Source organism: Drosophila guanche, unplaced genomic scaffold, assembly GCF_900245975.1.
Source record: "Drosophila guanche unplaced genomic scaffold, DGUA_6, whole genome shotgun sequence".
Taxonomy (NCBI): domain Eukaryota; kingdom Metazoa; phylum Arthropoda; class Insecta; order Diptera; family Drosophilidae; genus Drosophila; species Drosophila guanche.
The window spans coordinates 4,979,050-4,995,648 of record NW_022995748.1 but is presented as its reverse complement, the minus strand read 5'-3'; the positions used below and the strand labels follow the sequence as shown (position 1 = coordinate 4,995,648).

The 16,599-nt window shown below is 44.2% G+C and overlaps 1 protein-coding gene across 4 annotated transcripts; it reads left to right on the top strand.

Annotated features, from left to right (window-relative positions):
• Positions 1-365: 365 nt before the first annotated feature.
• On the top strand, positions 366-13,350 carry LOC117584490 (T-box protein H15). Of its 4 annotated transcripts, none has more exons than XM_034273418.1 (7): positions 366-999; positions 1,391-1,850; positions 3,434-3,933; positions 4,028-4,158; positions 9,557-9,842; positions 10,868-11,112; positions 12,211-13,350. In XM_034273418.1, exons 2-7 carry the CDS (start codon positions 1,511-1,513, stop codon positions 12,749-12,751), a joined length of 2,043 nt encoding a protein of 680 aa, XP_034129309.1. In that variant the 5' UTR covers positions 366-999; positions 1,391-1,510; the 3' UTR covers positions 12,752-13,350. The 4 variants fall into 4 exon arrangements, with proteins under 4 accessions (XP_034129309.1, XP_034129306.1, XP_034129308.1 ...); XM_034273415.1 differs by having other exon boundaries at positions 3,434-3,951; positions 4,025-4,158; XM_034273417.1 differs by having other exon boundaries at positions 367-999; positions 4,025-4,158.
• Positions 13,351-16,599: the final 3,249 nt, after the last annotated feature.

Sequence of the window (16,599 nt, the reverse complement as noted above, 5' to 3'; positions counted from 1 at the left end):
TGACGAATTTATGAATATGTTTGCGCTCTGCTCTCGCCAAACAGAGACGGACGCCGCGCGGCTCAAGGGCTCTCTCGAGTGCATGACACACTAGTTGTCTCCCTCTCGCACGCCCGTGCCAGCTTGGAGCCGCCTCTCATTTGAGTGCATGGGAATGTTGGTGTTCGTTGGAGTGTTTGGAAATGGAAATGGAAATGGAAATGAGTTATGCGCACCAGCCAGCTGCCTCGCTCGCACCTCTCATAATTGAAACTTTTTGCGGTTAGCCGCGCTCCGTGTCGTCTCTTACGTAGCGAGGGCTTAGCGTGACGTAAGGGCAAAAGTTTTATTTTGGCGCTGGGCCGCGTGTCAGTGCTGTCAGGAATCTGACGCTGGCTGCGACGAGGCAGCGGAGCATCAACCAAGTGCCTTACCCCCACCCCATCCGCCGTTCGACCGTTAAGTCGTGGAGCGCTCCACGTGACGTAAGACTATTTATATCGTTACGTATTGGGGTGTTGAAAACCTTTGCCGTAAGATCGGTTCTTCACTCTTTTGGGGGTCAGAATCGACTGCGACTTCGTCTCCGACTTCGGTGCTCTGCCACTGCCACTGCCACTGCCGCTGCCTTTGTGCTTTTGGCTTTGCTTTTGCGAATGCGTTTACATGGCGGCCAAAAGCGAATCGGGCCGGCGCTCATTCATTCGATTCATGGCGATTCATTCAATGGTCAGCTGCGTGACTGTGTGGCAGCGACGGCTCGGCGGCTCCAACACACAATCTCTCTCTATCTCCCTTCCGGCACGGTACTAGGCTCTCGACCCGGACCCAGACACCGGACACCGACACGGACCCAAAACCCGGACGGGGACCTCGCTACGGTCGTAAAGTGTGCGAATCCCGGCTAAACGAAATGTGTGTTTTATTCGAGAACTGGCTGTGAATAGCGATAGCGAATATTGAAAGGATATTTTTAAATACAATTTTAATAATAACTGGAAATGTTCGAATTCGAATACGGTAAACATGCAAACAAATATTTAGATCACACTTGAAACCGTTTCATAAATGAATAAACTTGATCAAATATCATAAAAACAATAAATGTTACAAAACAATCGTTAAAAATTTGACAAATAATACAAAATAAACAAAACATTTTAACCAAAATAACTGAATTTCTTGAAATAAATTTGCTTAACATTTTAAAAGCTAAAATAACATTCTTATTAATGATTGATAATTTAATTATAAACAAATAAATCAACGTAGTTATTGGACAATTTAAAAATATCTGAAAATGGATAAATACGAAGCACACCACACAGACAATGATTATCACATTTACATCAATATATTCCAAGCAAACCTAAAATAATATATAAACTATATTATTCTCTATCAAATATAGAAAAATCTCCATTATAACGCTAGCAAATGCCCCAAAATAAAAACCAAAACTGTGTATGCTATTGAGATCCCTAAAACACCGGAAAATCAAAACACTGCAAGAGGAAAACTCAGCTTGAAAATGCTTCTGAGCAATCAGCCGGCAAATACACAGCCCCCACAGACGCCGCCTCCGACGTCGTTGTCTTCGTCGTCATCCCAGAACTTCAAGTCCAAGCTTCAGCAACAAATTGCCACAGCGGCTGTGGCAGCAGCCGCAGCGGCAGCCACCACAAACCTCGCTAACGGCAGCGCCACTCATCATCATCACCATCATAATCATCATCCGCTGAACCACCATCATCATCCGCATCATCAGCATCAGCACAACATTTCCTTTGCCACGGATTTCTCAATTGCCGCGATTATGGCGCGCGGCGGAAACGCCCCAAGCAGCCGCGAGCCATCCGAAAGGAGTCTGAGTGAGTAAAGTAATTCCGACCTTCCACCATCTATCTACACACTATATCTGAATCTATACATCCCCATCCCCCATACACACTCTTAAATAGATATCAATTTGCATTTCTATGAGCATTTCCTTTTCGTCGCTTGAATTGTTGGTGATTTTTGTGAAATAGTCGTTCATTTTTTCTTTTGGTTCTTTCTCAGAAGAAATTCTATTCATATGTATTTATCTTTGGTTTGAATTGGTGGTTTGCATAATGAACACGTTCCAGTCACTATTGTTGATTGAGTATGAACAATATTTCTGCATATCCAACATGTTGATGTTTAGCTCAAGTTATGGGTTAATACGCTAAGCGAATCGAACTTTCATTTACATATTTATGATTTCGGCACAAGCTAGAGAAATTTTAGATTGCTATCTGGAAAAAGTGATCAAGCTAAAACTTATAAATACAATTGTATAACAAAATAAAGCCAGTCTGCAAAGGAAAATTCAAAACAAATTACAGGAGACTTGGGTTCTGCATATGGTAATTCGCAGTATACAATCCAAGAACTCTTTGGAAACATTTTATGTTCATATGCTCCTTAAGCATTTTAATTATAAAATGTTGACTGTTCTCGAAGCATGGACTTCTGGAGTATTCAATCATTTTTGCGGACATGAAGAATCTGGAAATCATCAATTACTGACCCAAATGCAGTTAACAATTTTTCTTTTAAAATAAACCACTTCTAAAAATATTAAGAGACCTTCAATAGAACCTTATTTAAATATGTACATACATATGTACTGTATTTATGTATGTACATATATAGCAAAAGCAGTGCCATGTGTCAGCACATCCGCACATATAAAGACTCCGCCTCAATAAAACCTTTCAGCAAAAAGATACAATTAATCGATTGCTTAGTATTTACCCATACCCGTTCCCCAATTCCCCTTAACCAATTTTCCTACCCTGTCGAGGAGGGAAAAAGTGTCGCAATTGCATTATATTTCTCCTCTATTTTCTGCGCATATTTTTTCTCGTATTTTTTTGTATGCTTTATAAATTATATATTGATGACAATGCAACGTTGATGACTTGATAATTGCGGCAAATGCGCGGCAATAAAATAATCAAAGCCTATTTGTATGCAGGGGGGAAGAGTGTGCCATATGGTGTGGTGGCATGACAAGAGAGCCAGACATACTCGCATACGTATATGTACAAATGTACATCCATATAAATATACAAATGTGTATGTTTATCTCCCTCTGTCGCGCATGCAAAACTATTTAGATGCCATAATTGGGTAGAGACAGAAGCTCCAACAGATGCATTCATTAGTGGTGGCCCCCAGACTCAACCTCTGCGCGCACACGCACACAGACATTGGCCAAATTAACATATGAAATTGCATTTTGAGCAAATAATTGAATTTTTTGGCGTTATCTGTAAAATACATCTGGGCGCGAACGATTCTCGAATGCGTCGAGTGTGTCGACTGTCCCTCGTCATCGACATGCAACACGTTGCCATAGCGCTCGCTGTACTCTGCCTGTTCCTCCCGCATTAACAAGCCCATTTGATGTCTCTGTTGAATCTAGGTCCATTGTCTGTGGAGCAGTATTCGGGCCAGGATGTGGACGATGATGTTGACGTTGATGTGGTTGACTTCAGTGACTCTGAATCGCCGACGGCGCTGGCTGCCACAAATGCAACGGCAGCAGCAGCCGCAGCGGCGGCGGCAGCAGCAGTTCAGGCCCAGCAACAAGCGCGTCAGGCATTGCGTGTTGCACAGCAACAACAGCAACAGCAACAGCAACAAAGGCAACAGACACATCACCATGCAACAGCAAACAAGCAACAACGCCAACATCACAATCATCATCACAACAGCAACAGCAACAGCAACAGCCACAACAACAGCAATCACAGCAAATCAAGCAGCCATCGAGGGCGTGCTTCAACCGCCACACCAAATGCTGCCGCTGCTGGAGCTGGATCTAGTGGTGGTGGTGGCTCCACTGCCACGGCCACGCCCTCGCCTCCACCGCCAGCCCAGAGTCCCGAAGACGAACGCCTGTCGCCAGAGGAGCCCGCGCAGGTAACCAAAAGCAACAAAGTCAGCAACGCTCCTATACGCAAAGCGCTTTTCTTACCATGTCCTACCTTCCGATACTCCCCTCCGTCTACAGCAGCCCACGCCCAAGATACTCGGCTCGTGCAATTGCGACGATCTCACGCCAATCCAGTGCCACCTAGAGACCAAGGAGCTCTGGGATAAATTCCATGAATTGGGCACCGAAATGATCATTACCAAATCGGGCAGGTGAGTCAAGAAAGCCTTAATTGTAGATTTGTATTTAAAAGGGGATCTCTGAGTGGTTTATGTATGCAATTAATGGTTGGTGTTCAGGCAGTTGCATTAGTGCGGAAAGGTCTTGGGTAGAGGGCTGAAAGAATATGAATGAAAATAAAAATTAGTTTAGTTAAGTTGTGGCTTTCCTGAAAGAGGAAGCGTAAATCTTAAGGGATTGCCTGATATGCCGTACACCTTCTTCATCATACAACACATATTCAATTGAATGTCCATGTTTTCCTCTTGGCACCTCAATCATTTAATATTTTACCCCTACCACAGCTAATGTCTACTTTCCTCACGTCCCCGAACTAACAATCTTTGTAAACTTGCCTCATCAGCAATCGATTAGGTTAAACGTGCACCGAACAATTTTCAATATTCATTTATCGATTTCGATTGCAAAAATTCCCAGATAATCGATCACATTTTGCTTGTCAAAGTCCCCCGGGGACCACTTGCATCCCCACATCCTTTCCTCATTCCCTGCATTTTATTTCATTTAACATTCATCGGAATTCCATTTGCCAAAGGCCTTTTGCCCAGTGGTGATCTTGGGGCGTGCTGTCTGGAGTATGTGATGAGGGGCAGTCCGGGTCATAATCATAATGCCGCCCCCGGCAGTCGGGTACCAATCAAGGCACTCCACTCCACACAGCCCACGAAAAGTCCTCGAAACAGAAACTCGAACAATCAATAAAATTTTAATGCGCCTTTCACCCATGGAACCAAGCCCCATATCGCCACCAGACCCGCCCCGGCGATGACGCCTCCTCGTCTTAACTGGAAAATATCAACAACTTTTTGTTTAGTTTCTCATTTACATGGCACCATGAGTTGACCAACAACATTTGATTGACAAGGCATCGAAATAATATGCCGTCGATTTTCGATTAGCAGAAACAAAATTGGGAAGCCGCCAGCCCAACAGAGAGCCAGAAGCAGCTCGTTTTATCAGCAAGAAGGTTATAAATATTCTTCCAGATTTGTTGTTTGTATGACTGGGAATAGTTTATATAAAAACAAAGAGATTAAGATAAAACATAACCCTTCCCATAGCTCACTTATATTTTTAGCAAACGTCATTCCAAAATAATTGTATACTCTGTAAGGGTATAACGCCACACACAACCACCTGTACCCACACACAGGCTTGGGTTAAACGACTTTTCATTCGCAACTCAACAAAGAAGTTGAAGAAATTATTGCTTGACGATATTTCTCGATTCTCGTGCGAATGTCGTGTAGGATGGATGGTTGTATTGGGAGGGGGGAGAGGGTAGCTGGTGGGGTGAATGCGAAATGCGAAAGAATACGAAACGAAAAAAGGAAACATGAACGAACATGAAACATAACTGTTTGGGTGCCAGAGGTTTTTTGTTTTTCTCTGCTTTTGGGTTTACTTTTTTCTGCCATTCTCTTTCTCTTCAGTGTTTTGATAACATGCGAAATGCGCATTAGTCGCTAGGTGGTAGTTAGGAGCCCTGTGTTCTGTTACTTCGGCGCCCCTTTCAATGTAGTTGGGCATGATGGATTTGAGGGTAAGGTCAGAGGGTGATATTTAGCCCCAAATCCATCAAACTCATTCCCAGCAAAAGGGGAAGGAAACTGCGTGGCTGCTTCTGTAAACACACTACCCGAAACAGTGTGATAACTGAAGGTTTATATGAAAATGATGGTACATAATGGATAGCTACATATTCATATTGATATTGATTGATACTCCCTACATTCAGAAACCACTTCAACTATTTTCAGAATGTTTTTTGAGCTCCTCTCTTCTTTGCTTTTACTGAGTATCACACATTCGACTCTCTGTGCGATTTATGTTTTAGTGCTTTTGGTGCCTTTGCTTTTTTGCCTTTTCGCTTGGCAACTTTTGTTTGTTTGTTTGATGTTAATGTGGTGTTGTGTGTGTGTGTGTGTGTTTTGTTTAACCCTTTGGTGGCCGTCAACAGTCCCCCCATACCCCTGCTGTGCGCATTTACGACACATTAACAAATTTACTCCTTTCGCTCCTGCTCCTCCTGAATCCTGAGTTCTCAGTCGAATGTCCTGGCGTCCACACAAAGTATAAATTGCATTGTAATAGCTGCCGATTGTCGCGCTAACAGCACATTTGCATGTCCCCTGGCTCTTGGGCCCATTTCGATTCGTGTTCTGTTTGACTCTCGGTGTTTTTTTGGGGACTGCTGCCACAGCCACTGCCACTGCTGCCCTGTAATTAGTCAACGGATACCGATGCGATGCCCGGTTCTACCCGACACTTGCCGCCGCTTATTCGTATTTACATTTGTGCGGGTTTGACGAACGGACAGACGGTTGGACGCATGCAACACCATTGCAAGTCTGGCCAAAAGAGAAAGAGAACAATAATTCCCAATGCCGATATACATCTATGTCAGCACGTCGTTTGGTAGCTAAACATGTCCGACCAGGGGAAGTGGGAGTGATACATTTTAAATTACAAAAGTATATGCTTGGGTACAGCTTTTAGATGGTATGATTTGGTGGCATGTTCAGCAGGAATGTGGCTCTGTAGTGAAAAGTATTCGAACAGGAAGGGAGATAAATTATTCCCATATTTATGTGCAGAAAGCCCTTAAATTTCACTAAAACCCTGTCTTTCATCTACGTTTTACTACTGTAAAATATTCAGATACTTATTTGAAACCTTTCAGAGCCATTCCCTTTGCAGTCAGTTATCGTTAAATTGCCATGAAAATGTTGACGCAACATGCAAAAGCGCATGCGCAGCTCCCATCAGAACGGAGCCGAACAAAAACTGCATCAAATTGCGAAGACATTCGGAATCCAACTACGAGGATGATTTACAGCCCAAGAAAAGAGTCAAAGATTGTTTGAATTGTTGTGTACCTGCATGTCATATGGTCAGGTTAGCTCTCAGGACTGCTCTGCTTATGTGTGTCTGTTCATATCTACGGACAAGTATGTGCTGGCTGCTGCGGTCATTGAAATAAAATATCACGTGGTTTGTAATTTTGTCACGCTGTCAGCGGTTTTGAGGTTGGCATTTTCCGCATTCTGTTGCAGGATCTGAGGACAAAGGCGGCGCACAAAAGTCAGCAGACGCGGGCGGGCTAATTGTTTTGACCTCTCGCCCAGCGGGTCGAAGTCCCTCGGCTTGTCAATATTTTGCGACAAACTCTTCACGCCTATCAGGTCCGATCTGTCTATCCCGGGGCTAGGGTCCGAAGGGACAGACAGTAGCACAAGATGCATGGCAATTGCAATTTTCATGGTGCAATGGTTAGGCATGGGCAGGCAGAAATTCCTGTATTCATTTCTGTCTAGTAGTTTCACAAACTTTTGCCACAGCTCCATTAATATTTCAACGAACAGCTGAACTACGGCCAAAACCCAGACCATTTATCAGAGGGAATCGACAGGGACAGACAACAATTGAAACAAGTTAATCCCCCAGACGAAAGGTGCAGCAGGGACGGTCAGAGACGGGTCTAAATTATGAATTAATCAACTAATAAAAGATGGAAAGAGCAGGGAAAAACAGGGGGAGTGTTGTCAGTTCTCGATAAGATCTAAGTTATAGTTGTATATATCCGTTGTTAGTCTGTTTTTTTTTGTGTTGGGCTTCAGGGTTGGTTCGTTTTGTTTCGTTAGTCGCTGGCTAATTTGCATTTTATTAATTTAGACCTTGAGGCTTAATTTGCTGTAACAAAGGTGTTGATAATGAATTGGCGGCTCTCCCACAGTACTGGTACTGGGTCTCTCCATGCTCTATATAAACTAATTGAAAGCAAAGCCACCCCAAGTCGATGACGGCCAGGGCCAGTCCTCCCCTTGTGGTATTTCTGGCCATGGCAAATGGTGTGTAAACTTCATAATTGTAACCTTTGGCACCTAAGCTCGGTCCGGTCCACTCCCGCATTCCACACTAAAACTGAGTAAAAGCCATTTCCCTAATTTTCCCATAAACAAATACATAAAATCCACACCAGCAAAAGAAAGAACTAAAGTTGCGTTGCGTTGGGGTTTCTCCGTAGGTGGGGTGTGGTCAGTGCCTCCGGCTGTGACTTTGGCTGTGGCTAATAAAATGTATGTAAATGCTGGAATATGATTTACGACATTTCCGTCTCGCAGCCAAACGCTGCGGCCAGGGGCAACTTTAGACATGGGATAGCCATAGCCCAAAAATAAGGCGTGGCAGTCTAGCTTCGCACATTTATGGGCACATTAGCAGAGCCATCAAACCGCTGAGGAAAGTGTTAACAATCCGAATAAATTTAGCTGGAACTCGAACTTCCATTCCGAATCACTTCTGCTTCTTCGCTTTTGGCCAAAAACAAAATGGAAGCTTCCGGCTCTGGCGGCTTCCGCTTGGCTGCAGTTCGTAGATATTCAGATAAGAGAAACCATGTTAAATGCCTGCTACAATGGTGCTAATTGTGGCATGCAACTGCAGCACTTGCTACTTGTGTTACAACGTAGCCAACGATTGCCGCGACTGTTGCTCGTTTTGGTTGTTGCTCAAACTAAATAGTGTGGGCCACTGTCATAACTGTTACCTAGTTGACGTTATCCAACTCTGGCTAAAACAATGCAAGTGGTGACACTGGCCACGCCCCCCAGTAATCGTCTGTCAAGCAGGGCGTTGACAAACTGCAATTGCACAAATCACACACAAATATGAGTTGCAATTTCCCGAGTTATTCTGGGCCATTCTTTTGTAACTGGAATGAGTATGTATTTCTTCTTTGTAAATCTTAGGTGTTAATCTCAATGGTCCTCTGATAATGATTAACTAATGATAATGATAATGATTAGCCAGCACACACACAGCTACAAAATGTAACTCGAATACTCATAGATACAAACACCCAATGTTGGCTTTATGTTCTTGGCTCTGACAATGTGTTATCCCCATGTTCTAGGCTCGGAGACAAATGACAAAAAAAAGTGGGCTGGGTCATTAGCGTCATTTACACTTACCTTCCACCGCAAAAACACACAAAAAACGACAAATTGTTGTTATATAATTTCAACTGTTGATGGGTTGGGGGGGTAAGTTGGTTTGTGGAATGGTTAGGGGGGTGGCACACCCTCTGTACACCCCGCTGTGGAGTGGGTCTGCCTGCGACAGCGCTTGCGGAAATGTGTCAAAAACGTGCTAAAAGTCATAAAATTAAATATGCGTCCGCATACCCCCCCCGACTGCTGGCAATACAACCCCCTCTCAGCTATGAAACGCAAAGGCGGGCAATAAAAAAATAGTTCACGGTTTTCCCTCCTTTCTGTATGCTTTTCTTTGAGTTCACTAACATTTTCCGGCCACACACTCACTCACACACACACACACACACACACACTCCACTTGGTCCACTTTCAGGCGCATGTTCCCCACGGTGCGTGTGAGCTTCTCGGGTCCATTGCGGCAGATCCAGCCCCCGGATCGGTATGCCGTCCTGCTGGACATTGTGCCCCTGGACTCGCGGCGTTATCGCTATGCCTACCATCGCAGCTCCTGGCTGGTGGCGGGCAAGGCGGATCCACCGCCACCGGCCCGCATCTACTGCCATCCGGATTGCCCCATCAGCCCGGAGGCGTTGCGCAAACAGGTCGTCTCCTTCGAGAAGGTGAAGTTGACAAATAACGAAATGGATAAGAGCGGACAGGTGAGTCGATGTCTAGGTAATGGGGGTTGGGAGTTGGGTGCTTAAGCCAGCAAAGGACATTCACGGGGTGGATATGCAGGAGAGTTAGAGGCGAAAGGAAATCGATATAGCTGGTTGGGTTGGGTAGGCTGTTCAACGGATGAACTAGTTTCGAGTCAGCAAGTATTAAAATATATGCGGAAAGGATAAGGAATCACAGGCTGGAACTTTCAGACTTTAACAGAAAACACAGTCCCGCAAAGTCTAGATTTCATTTTGGGCCACAGTCTCAGGCATACTTCTTCAACATAGGAAGAAAATCATTTAAACTCCTATCGTTGGTGTAAATCCCAGTGGTCTTGTCTAATCACCAATACAGATGAGAAGGAAGAGAAGAGCTAAAAGCTCTAAAATAAATCTAGATAGAATTCCCTTTCAATAGCAGAAACCTTAAATGTTAGCAGATTTCTGAGTCTAGCTTTCAGTGTTTGATGCCAACTCCTGACTCTTAACCCCAATTCCAGCGAGAGCACCTGCGAGCAAACAGTACGGACAGTTCTGCCATCCCGAATTCATTTATTAATATTTTAGGGGAAGAGGCAAACACACATAAACTGGCGGGCGGCTGACTGGCATTGTCTTCAGTGTATGGTTCTGGTTCGGGGCAGGGGGACGTGTCGGGTCAGATCGGGTCAGTCAGGGTTGCCGCGTGCACATATGCAAATGGCATTGCGCGCGCACAAAAATGAATGAAAATTGTTGGCAATTTGGTGGCAAATACTCCTCCAGCTACTCGCCCACATGTTTTGAGCCCAAGATCCGAGTGGCGACGCTCTGTTTACGAGCCTGCTACCGTTTTTATCACAGCCATAAAGGATGGGGACTGGGATGTGGGATGTGGGATGTGGGATAGCATAGAAGAATGGAGGCTGCAGAGTCAAAACAAACATGGACTACTTTTTATGGGCGTACATTTTTTATAAGCACAGACAACACAGAAAACATTCGCATTCAGGGAACTCGTTTCTTACATTCGCTTCTTACAGGTCGTGCTGAACTCAATGCATCGCTATCAGCCACGGATCCACTTGGTGCGGATGAGCCATGGCCAGAGCATACCCGGCAATCCCAAGGAGCTGCAGGATATGGATCATAAAACCTTCGTTTTCCCGGAGACCGTGTTCACGGCCGTGACGGCCTATCAGAATCAATTGATTACGAAACTCAAAATCGATTCGAATCCGTTTGCAAAAGGATTTCGCGATTCGTCGCGTCTCACTGACTTTGATAGGTGAGTGTCTTCCCTTGAATGCTGGATACAGTAGTTGGCCCCGTTTCTGCCGGTTTTATGGGGTCATGTCTGATTTATGGCCTAATTTACGATGGCCTGTTGAGCCGTAAAACCCTACAGTAGCTCAAGTTGCTGCTGATTAGCGAAAATGTGTGAAAGTGTCGGAGAGCAGAGTGCGGAATGCTCAATGCGAAGTATGGAGCAGCTCTTGACGCATATCCATTAGCAGCTGCTGCGGCTGCAACGTGCTGCACATGCGATCAATCAGCAAATGCCGTCGCTATTGTGATTGAAAAATGATGTGGAACTAGTTGTTGGATTTCCTTGAAAAAATACAGATTAAAGGGCCAATCCTGTGATGAGTGACATGCGTGATTTTTACAATTCAGTAAATTCTTCAGTAAAGACTTAAGACTCAGATTTCTTAAGACTATTTTGGTCTAAATATTAAATCCCATAAATCAGTTGCTTTCCTCTTTAACGTTTGCAACATTTTCACACACGAGCAACAATTCGCCCGCTCAGCAACATGTGGCTGGATGACCTTAGCGCCAAATGGAGCCCATCCTATGGGCTTTTTTTTGGCAAGGCACCTGAGGGCTGCCGCTGCCGCTGCTTCTGCTGCCCTTTTTTCGACAGCAACTTCAAAGTGTTGCAAGGCGGCGACTATTAAGACAGCAAGAGCAACGCAGCAGCAGCAGCAGCGGTGGCAGCAAACGCTCTGCCGCCAACAGCAACATGGCAACAACTTCAAGAAGCAACAACAATAACATGCAACAGCACACGAGCAACATCGCTGTTGTAGCCGGCACGGCGGCGGCTTAAGTGGCGTAAATTACAGATCGGCGGCTTTAACTTTGAAGCCGATTCGTACATGAAATGAAAACACGAAAATAATGAGTGAATGTATGGCTCTTGTGGCTCTTGTTGCAGTTGTTGTTGTTGTTCCTGTAGTTTAGTGTCGGCAATTGGCAGTTACTTTCAACGTAATTATGTTATTGCCCCAACTGAAGCCATGCCCCTGCCACTGCCACTGCCCCCTGCCCAAGACTCTTCTCGAAAGCTTTTCTCATTCTCTCTCCTCTGTTCGTCTTGCAGAGATCCGATGGATGCGTTCTTCTTCGACCAGCACATGCGAGCCGCACCACTGCGCTTCTTTCCGGATCCGCTGATGTCGCAGCTCACCCCACAAGAGGCGGACGCCGCCTCGCTGGCCCTCCTGGAGAAGGCCCGCCAGCACCTGCAGATGTTCGGCCGCTCGCCGTACACCGAGATGCTGCTACCCCATCTGTACCAGCGTCAGGCTCCACCACAAGCCTCGCATCTCAGCGCCTTCCAGCTGGGCATGTGGCAGCAGCAGTGGCCCCAGCTGACGGCGGGATTCCTGGCCAGTGCCAATCAACAGGCGGCCTTTGCGGCAGCCGCAGCAGCAGCAGCGGGCGCCAATCGCACACCGCCCCCACCTGTTGCAACGGCAGCACCGCCTGCTCCAGCCACACCCACATCCTCGTGCGGCTCGGCGTCGCCGGATCTGCGGGCGAGGCCACAGATGAGTCACTATCCGCAGCGCTTCAGTCCGTATCAGGTGCCGCAGCATCAGGCCTCTCCGCCAGCCTCCACAAGAGCGGAGAGTCCTTAAGAGAGTCCCACCCCAAAGGCAGAACCCACAACCCAGAAGAATTCCCTGAAAAATATCTATGAAATGTATGTGCAATGTTGTTGAAAACCTTTGTAAATAACCCAAAAACCTGTTGCTGCAACATCCAAAGAGAATACAAGAGACAGAGAGAAAAAATGAGAGAGAGAGTGTGAACGATGTTGCATGTGATGCTGAAGAGAGAGAGAGAGAGAGAGATCGTGAATGATGAACCGTTGAAAGTGTGACCAGCGCTGAGGGTGAATGTGAGTCAAGGACAGCGGAAACGGTTTCACTCTATTGTAATTTTCTGTAGAATTATAGCAGTATTAGTTAATTTAATTACGCGTAGGCCTAGCATCGATCCCATGCCCCTGTGTGCTCTCTGTGTATTGTAATTTTATTTATCCACTTTCGTTGTTGTCCATGTGTTCCTATAACTGCAATTATTGTGAAAATTCCACGCTGAATTAAACCCTTTAGACACTCCCCCCAATTCCCCCAATCCCCCACATTGAAAATGCAAAATCCAAGTACTATAAACACTTATTTAAATGATGTGCAAAGAGAGAGAAACTGAATAAACAATTTATAACACAAAAGGCTTATAACATTCAGTTATATCTGAGTATTGTTTCGGAATGGGAATGGGCTTTCGCCGATTTTTGTTTTCCAAACATGCGATTGCCATTGCCATTGGCATGACTGTTGCTGGTGCTGGTGCTGGTGCTGGACAATGCGAGACGAGTAAGTGCTTCCATAAATATGGCCAACAATTAATAACGATGATATTGCCAAAGGGGTGGGGCTCTCGACTCTCTTTCTCTCTGCTGTGGGGCACGTGATGCGCAGTCGCGCATGGCAGCCAGCCCCGCCACTGACATTTATGCCCCGGCAATGAAATATAATTTATAGAATTTTGTGCTCTTTATGAAAGTCTAATTAATTACCGCTCCGTGTTTTAGTGCTGCCAAAGGGTTGCATGCCATCAGCAATGGATGCAGCGAGCTGCAGTTGCAGTTGCACGCGACATGCGTCATCAATTTCTAATGATGTATGTCTACTCCACAGACATTTGTTATTAATTCCATCGCATTGCCACTGCAGCTACAACTAGCTACTGCTCTTTATTTTCAATTAACATTTTAAAGTGGCTGTTTAGCAGTAAAGGTTGGACATCTTTAATGGATAATAAAATAGTATCTACTTTCAGATACTTTGTTGCAGTTCCCCTCCTACAATTTTGCATTTGAATAGATCAACTGATTGGGAGGCTCAAGGATAGAACCAACCATTACCAACAGCCAGAAATATATTTTATTTAGCGTATTTTTATTCATTGAATAAAATAATTGCAAGTTGGAAAACATTTTTGTAATTGAAGAGATGTCGTCAAATGTCGTTGAAATTCTAACTTCGAACGAACTCTGCGCACCACGACTAATCACCATTGCCACAAATACTTGTACAACAAATCACACCAGCCGAAAGCCACTCACAGATACAAATATTTAATAACTTAATTTTGTTGCCCATAGGCCACGGCGGCAAGTTAGAAAATTCAAATGGGTCTCAAACAGAGAGGGAGGGTTACACCCAGACAGAGGTTGACTGGGGGGCCGGTCGCGCATTTAAATATGGCTTATATAACCGCAGTGCAGAGTCTTTTTACCTAACCGATAACTAACCAATAATTATACTGTTTGAAGCTTACAATTAAAAAATCATTTTTGACCAACGAGCACAAACCTTACTGCTTCTCTTCGTTTATGCCACTTTCCAAATGTCTTAATTAAGGTACCTGGGTCTTCGGATTGTTAGTAGAGTTTCACTGGACTCGGAAAACAACTGTGAGAAAGTGTCATATTGTTATGAACAAAATATTCCGTTTTACTTGACAGTTGTTGTGTGTCCTTTGGCTTGATTTAATTATAGATTTAACAACTTTAATTACATATAGAAAGTAAGGTTGCAGTTGGGGAAAAACGTAAGTTAATGACAGAAAGTTAAGGGTGAAAGCTAAGGGACTAAAGTCATGAATAACTCATCTCATTTGAAGACAACTTCTCGAACCCAGATACTAAAACAATTTATTTCCTGTTTTTCCTGCGTTACAAATTTCCATATCTCTGACGCTGCAAAGCGTTACAAATTCCTAGTGCTACACCGAACACACAAACCACAAAAGTAACCTCCGCTCGGAACCATTATGGAATGTAGATACCTGAAATTTTCTCACTCACTGCGACAAAGTCGTACACAAATTATCTCGCCACTAAAAATTTGCCTAATTTCCAACATAAATATGAGCCAAGTTATCTACAGCGACCGATCTCGCAGGCGGCAACCTTAATATTTCTACTGACTAATTTTTCTGTGTTTTTTCTCAGTAGATGGTAGGCTGTGGGCACGGGACACGGCAGGAACAGGGAACAGGAGCAGGGCCCAAAACAAAATGTACCCCCTAAAGGATGAGTCTCGGGATCTTGACCAGGCAGGCTGGCAGGCGCTAACAAATTTATGTCTTCTTCAGGCTTAGACAGCGTAAAAGGTGCTACTAAATAAGAGTTGGGCGAGAAAGGTAAAAAAAGGAAAAGAAATACAGGTAAAGGTAAAGGTGAGAGCAGAGGCCGCTCAGCTCATTACACACAATTTGCAGTTAGGTGCGAGCATATAAATTTCTTTGACCAGCTTATCAAAATTATGTTAACTTTTATCTAAATTATATTTTGTGTATTTTGGTGCATAGGAATGGGAATGACATGGGGTTCTTTCGCATAAATTGTATGTTTTTTCGTGGATTTTTCTCATACATCAAGGAGTAATAGCTATTTATTTTCGTAAGGGTTTTCGGAAGATGCATCTTGATTTGGTTTATAAATGCATGAGGGGTTTTGGTGCTATTTATGTGCTGAAATCCCACAAATACTTGCTGCAGTGGATACATTTGTCCATTTCCAATCTCTTCTCTTAATATAGTTTGAAGAAACATTTTGCAAAGCCTAGAAAATCATTCAATTTATACACACACGTTTATATTGTGGCTGCATATGCATTTCGTTGAGTTTAATTGTCGAAAGCACGTTTATGACACAAAAATATCGTGATCCAGTTAACAGTTTTGATGCACTAACCAGACCTAATGTTATACCATATAATTGGTCTTCTCTGTGTACAGCAGAGCTTCAAACGAGGGCGGGGCACATTCACATTCACATTAGCCATGAACATGAGTTAATTATACCATTAAATTTATTCAATTTATCAAAGAGCCAACATGGAAAACACAACAGACGTCAGCTTGTCAAATGAAGATACATTTAGCCGCCGGACAGCAGTTCATTCGTCAACGGATCGACTCGAATCGAATCGGTATCGCTCCGGTCTGTCCGCTCCATGATTTGGCAACTTTTTTCTGTGCCTATTGCCACTCTGCCCCGAAGGTCTACAAGTGTTGTAGCGTGTGTTATGGGCTTCGAGAGATGGTAGATGATAAATGAGAATTATTGACAAGATGTTTTGGAAGAGGGAAATTGGAGATTGACCAGAAAAGAGGTCTAGACTGATGCGGAAAACCAACCGGAATGAGCTTGAGTTTGTGGCAGAGGATAAACCTTTGAGGCAGGAACCTAAAATATACCATGCTAAAGAACAATTATAATCTAATAATTATTAGTTTCTTACTTATCCCACTCTCTAAGCACTCTTTAAAAGCAAACAAAGCTCCAGAAAAGCCCCCAGAAGCGTACAAATAAGTTGAAATTATGAACATGAAAGTGCCAATACTCGTACTAGTGTTTAAACCAGGGCCTGCTTAATTATGGTAATTTGAGTGCACATACTCACATCAT

Excerpts from the sequence above, each read along its gene's own strand:
- LOC117584490 (XM_034273415.1), top strand. The coding sequence starts at position 1,511 with ATGCTTCTGAGCAATCAGCCGGCAAATACACAGCCCCCACAGACGCCG. Across the intron at positions 3,952-4,024 it reads AGGTAACCAAAAGCAACAAA|CAGCCCACGCCCAAGATACT; the intron begins GTCAGCAACGCT and ends CTCCGTCTACAG. Across the intron at positions 9,843-10,867 it reads AAATGGATAAGAGCGGACAG|GTCGTGCTGAACTCAATGCA; the intron begins GTGAGTCGATGT and ends CGCTTCTTACAG.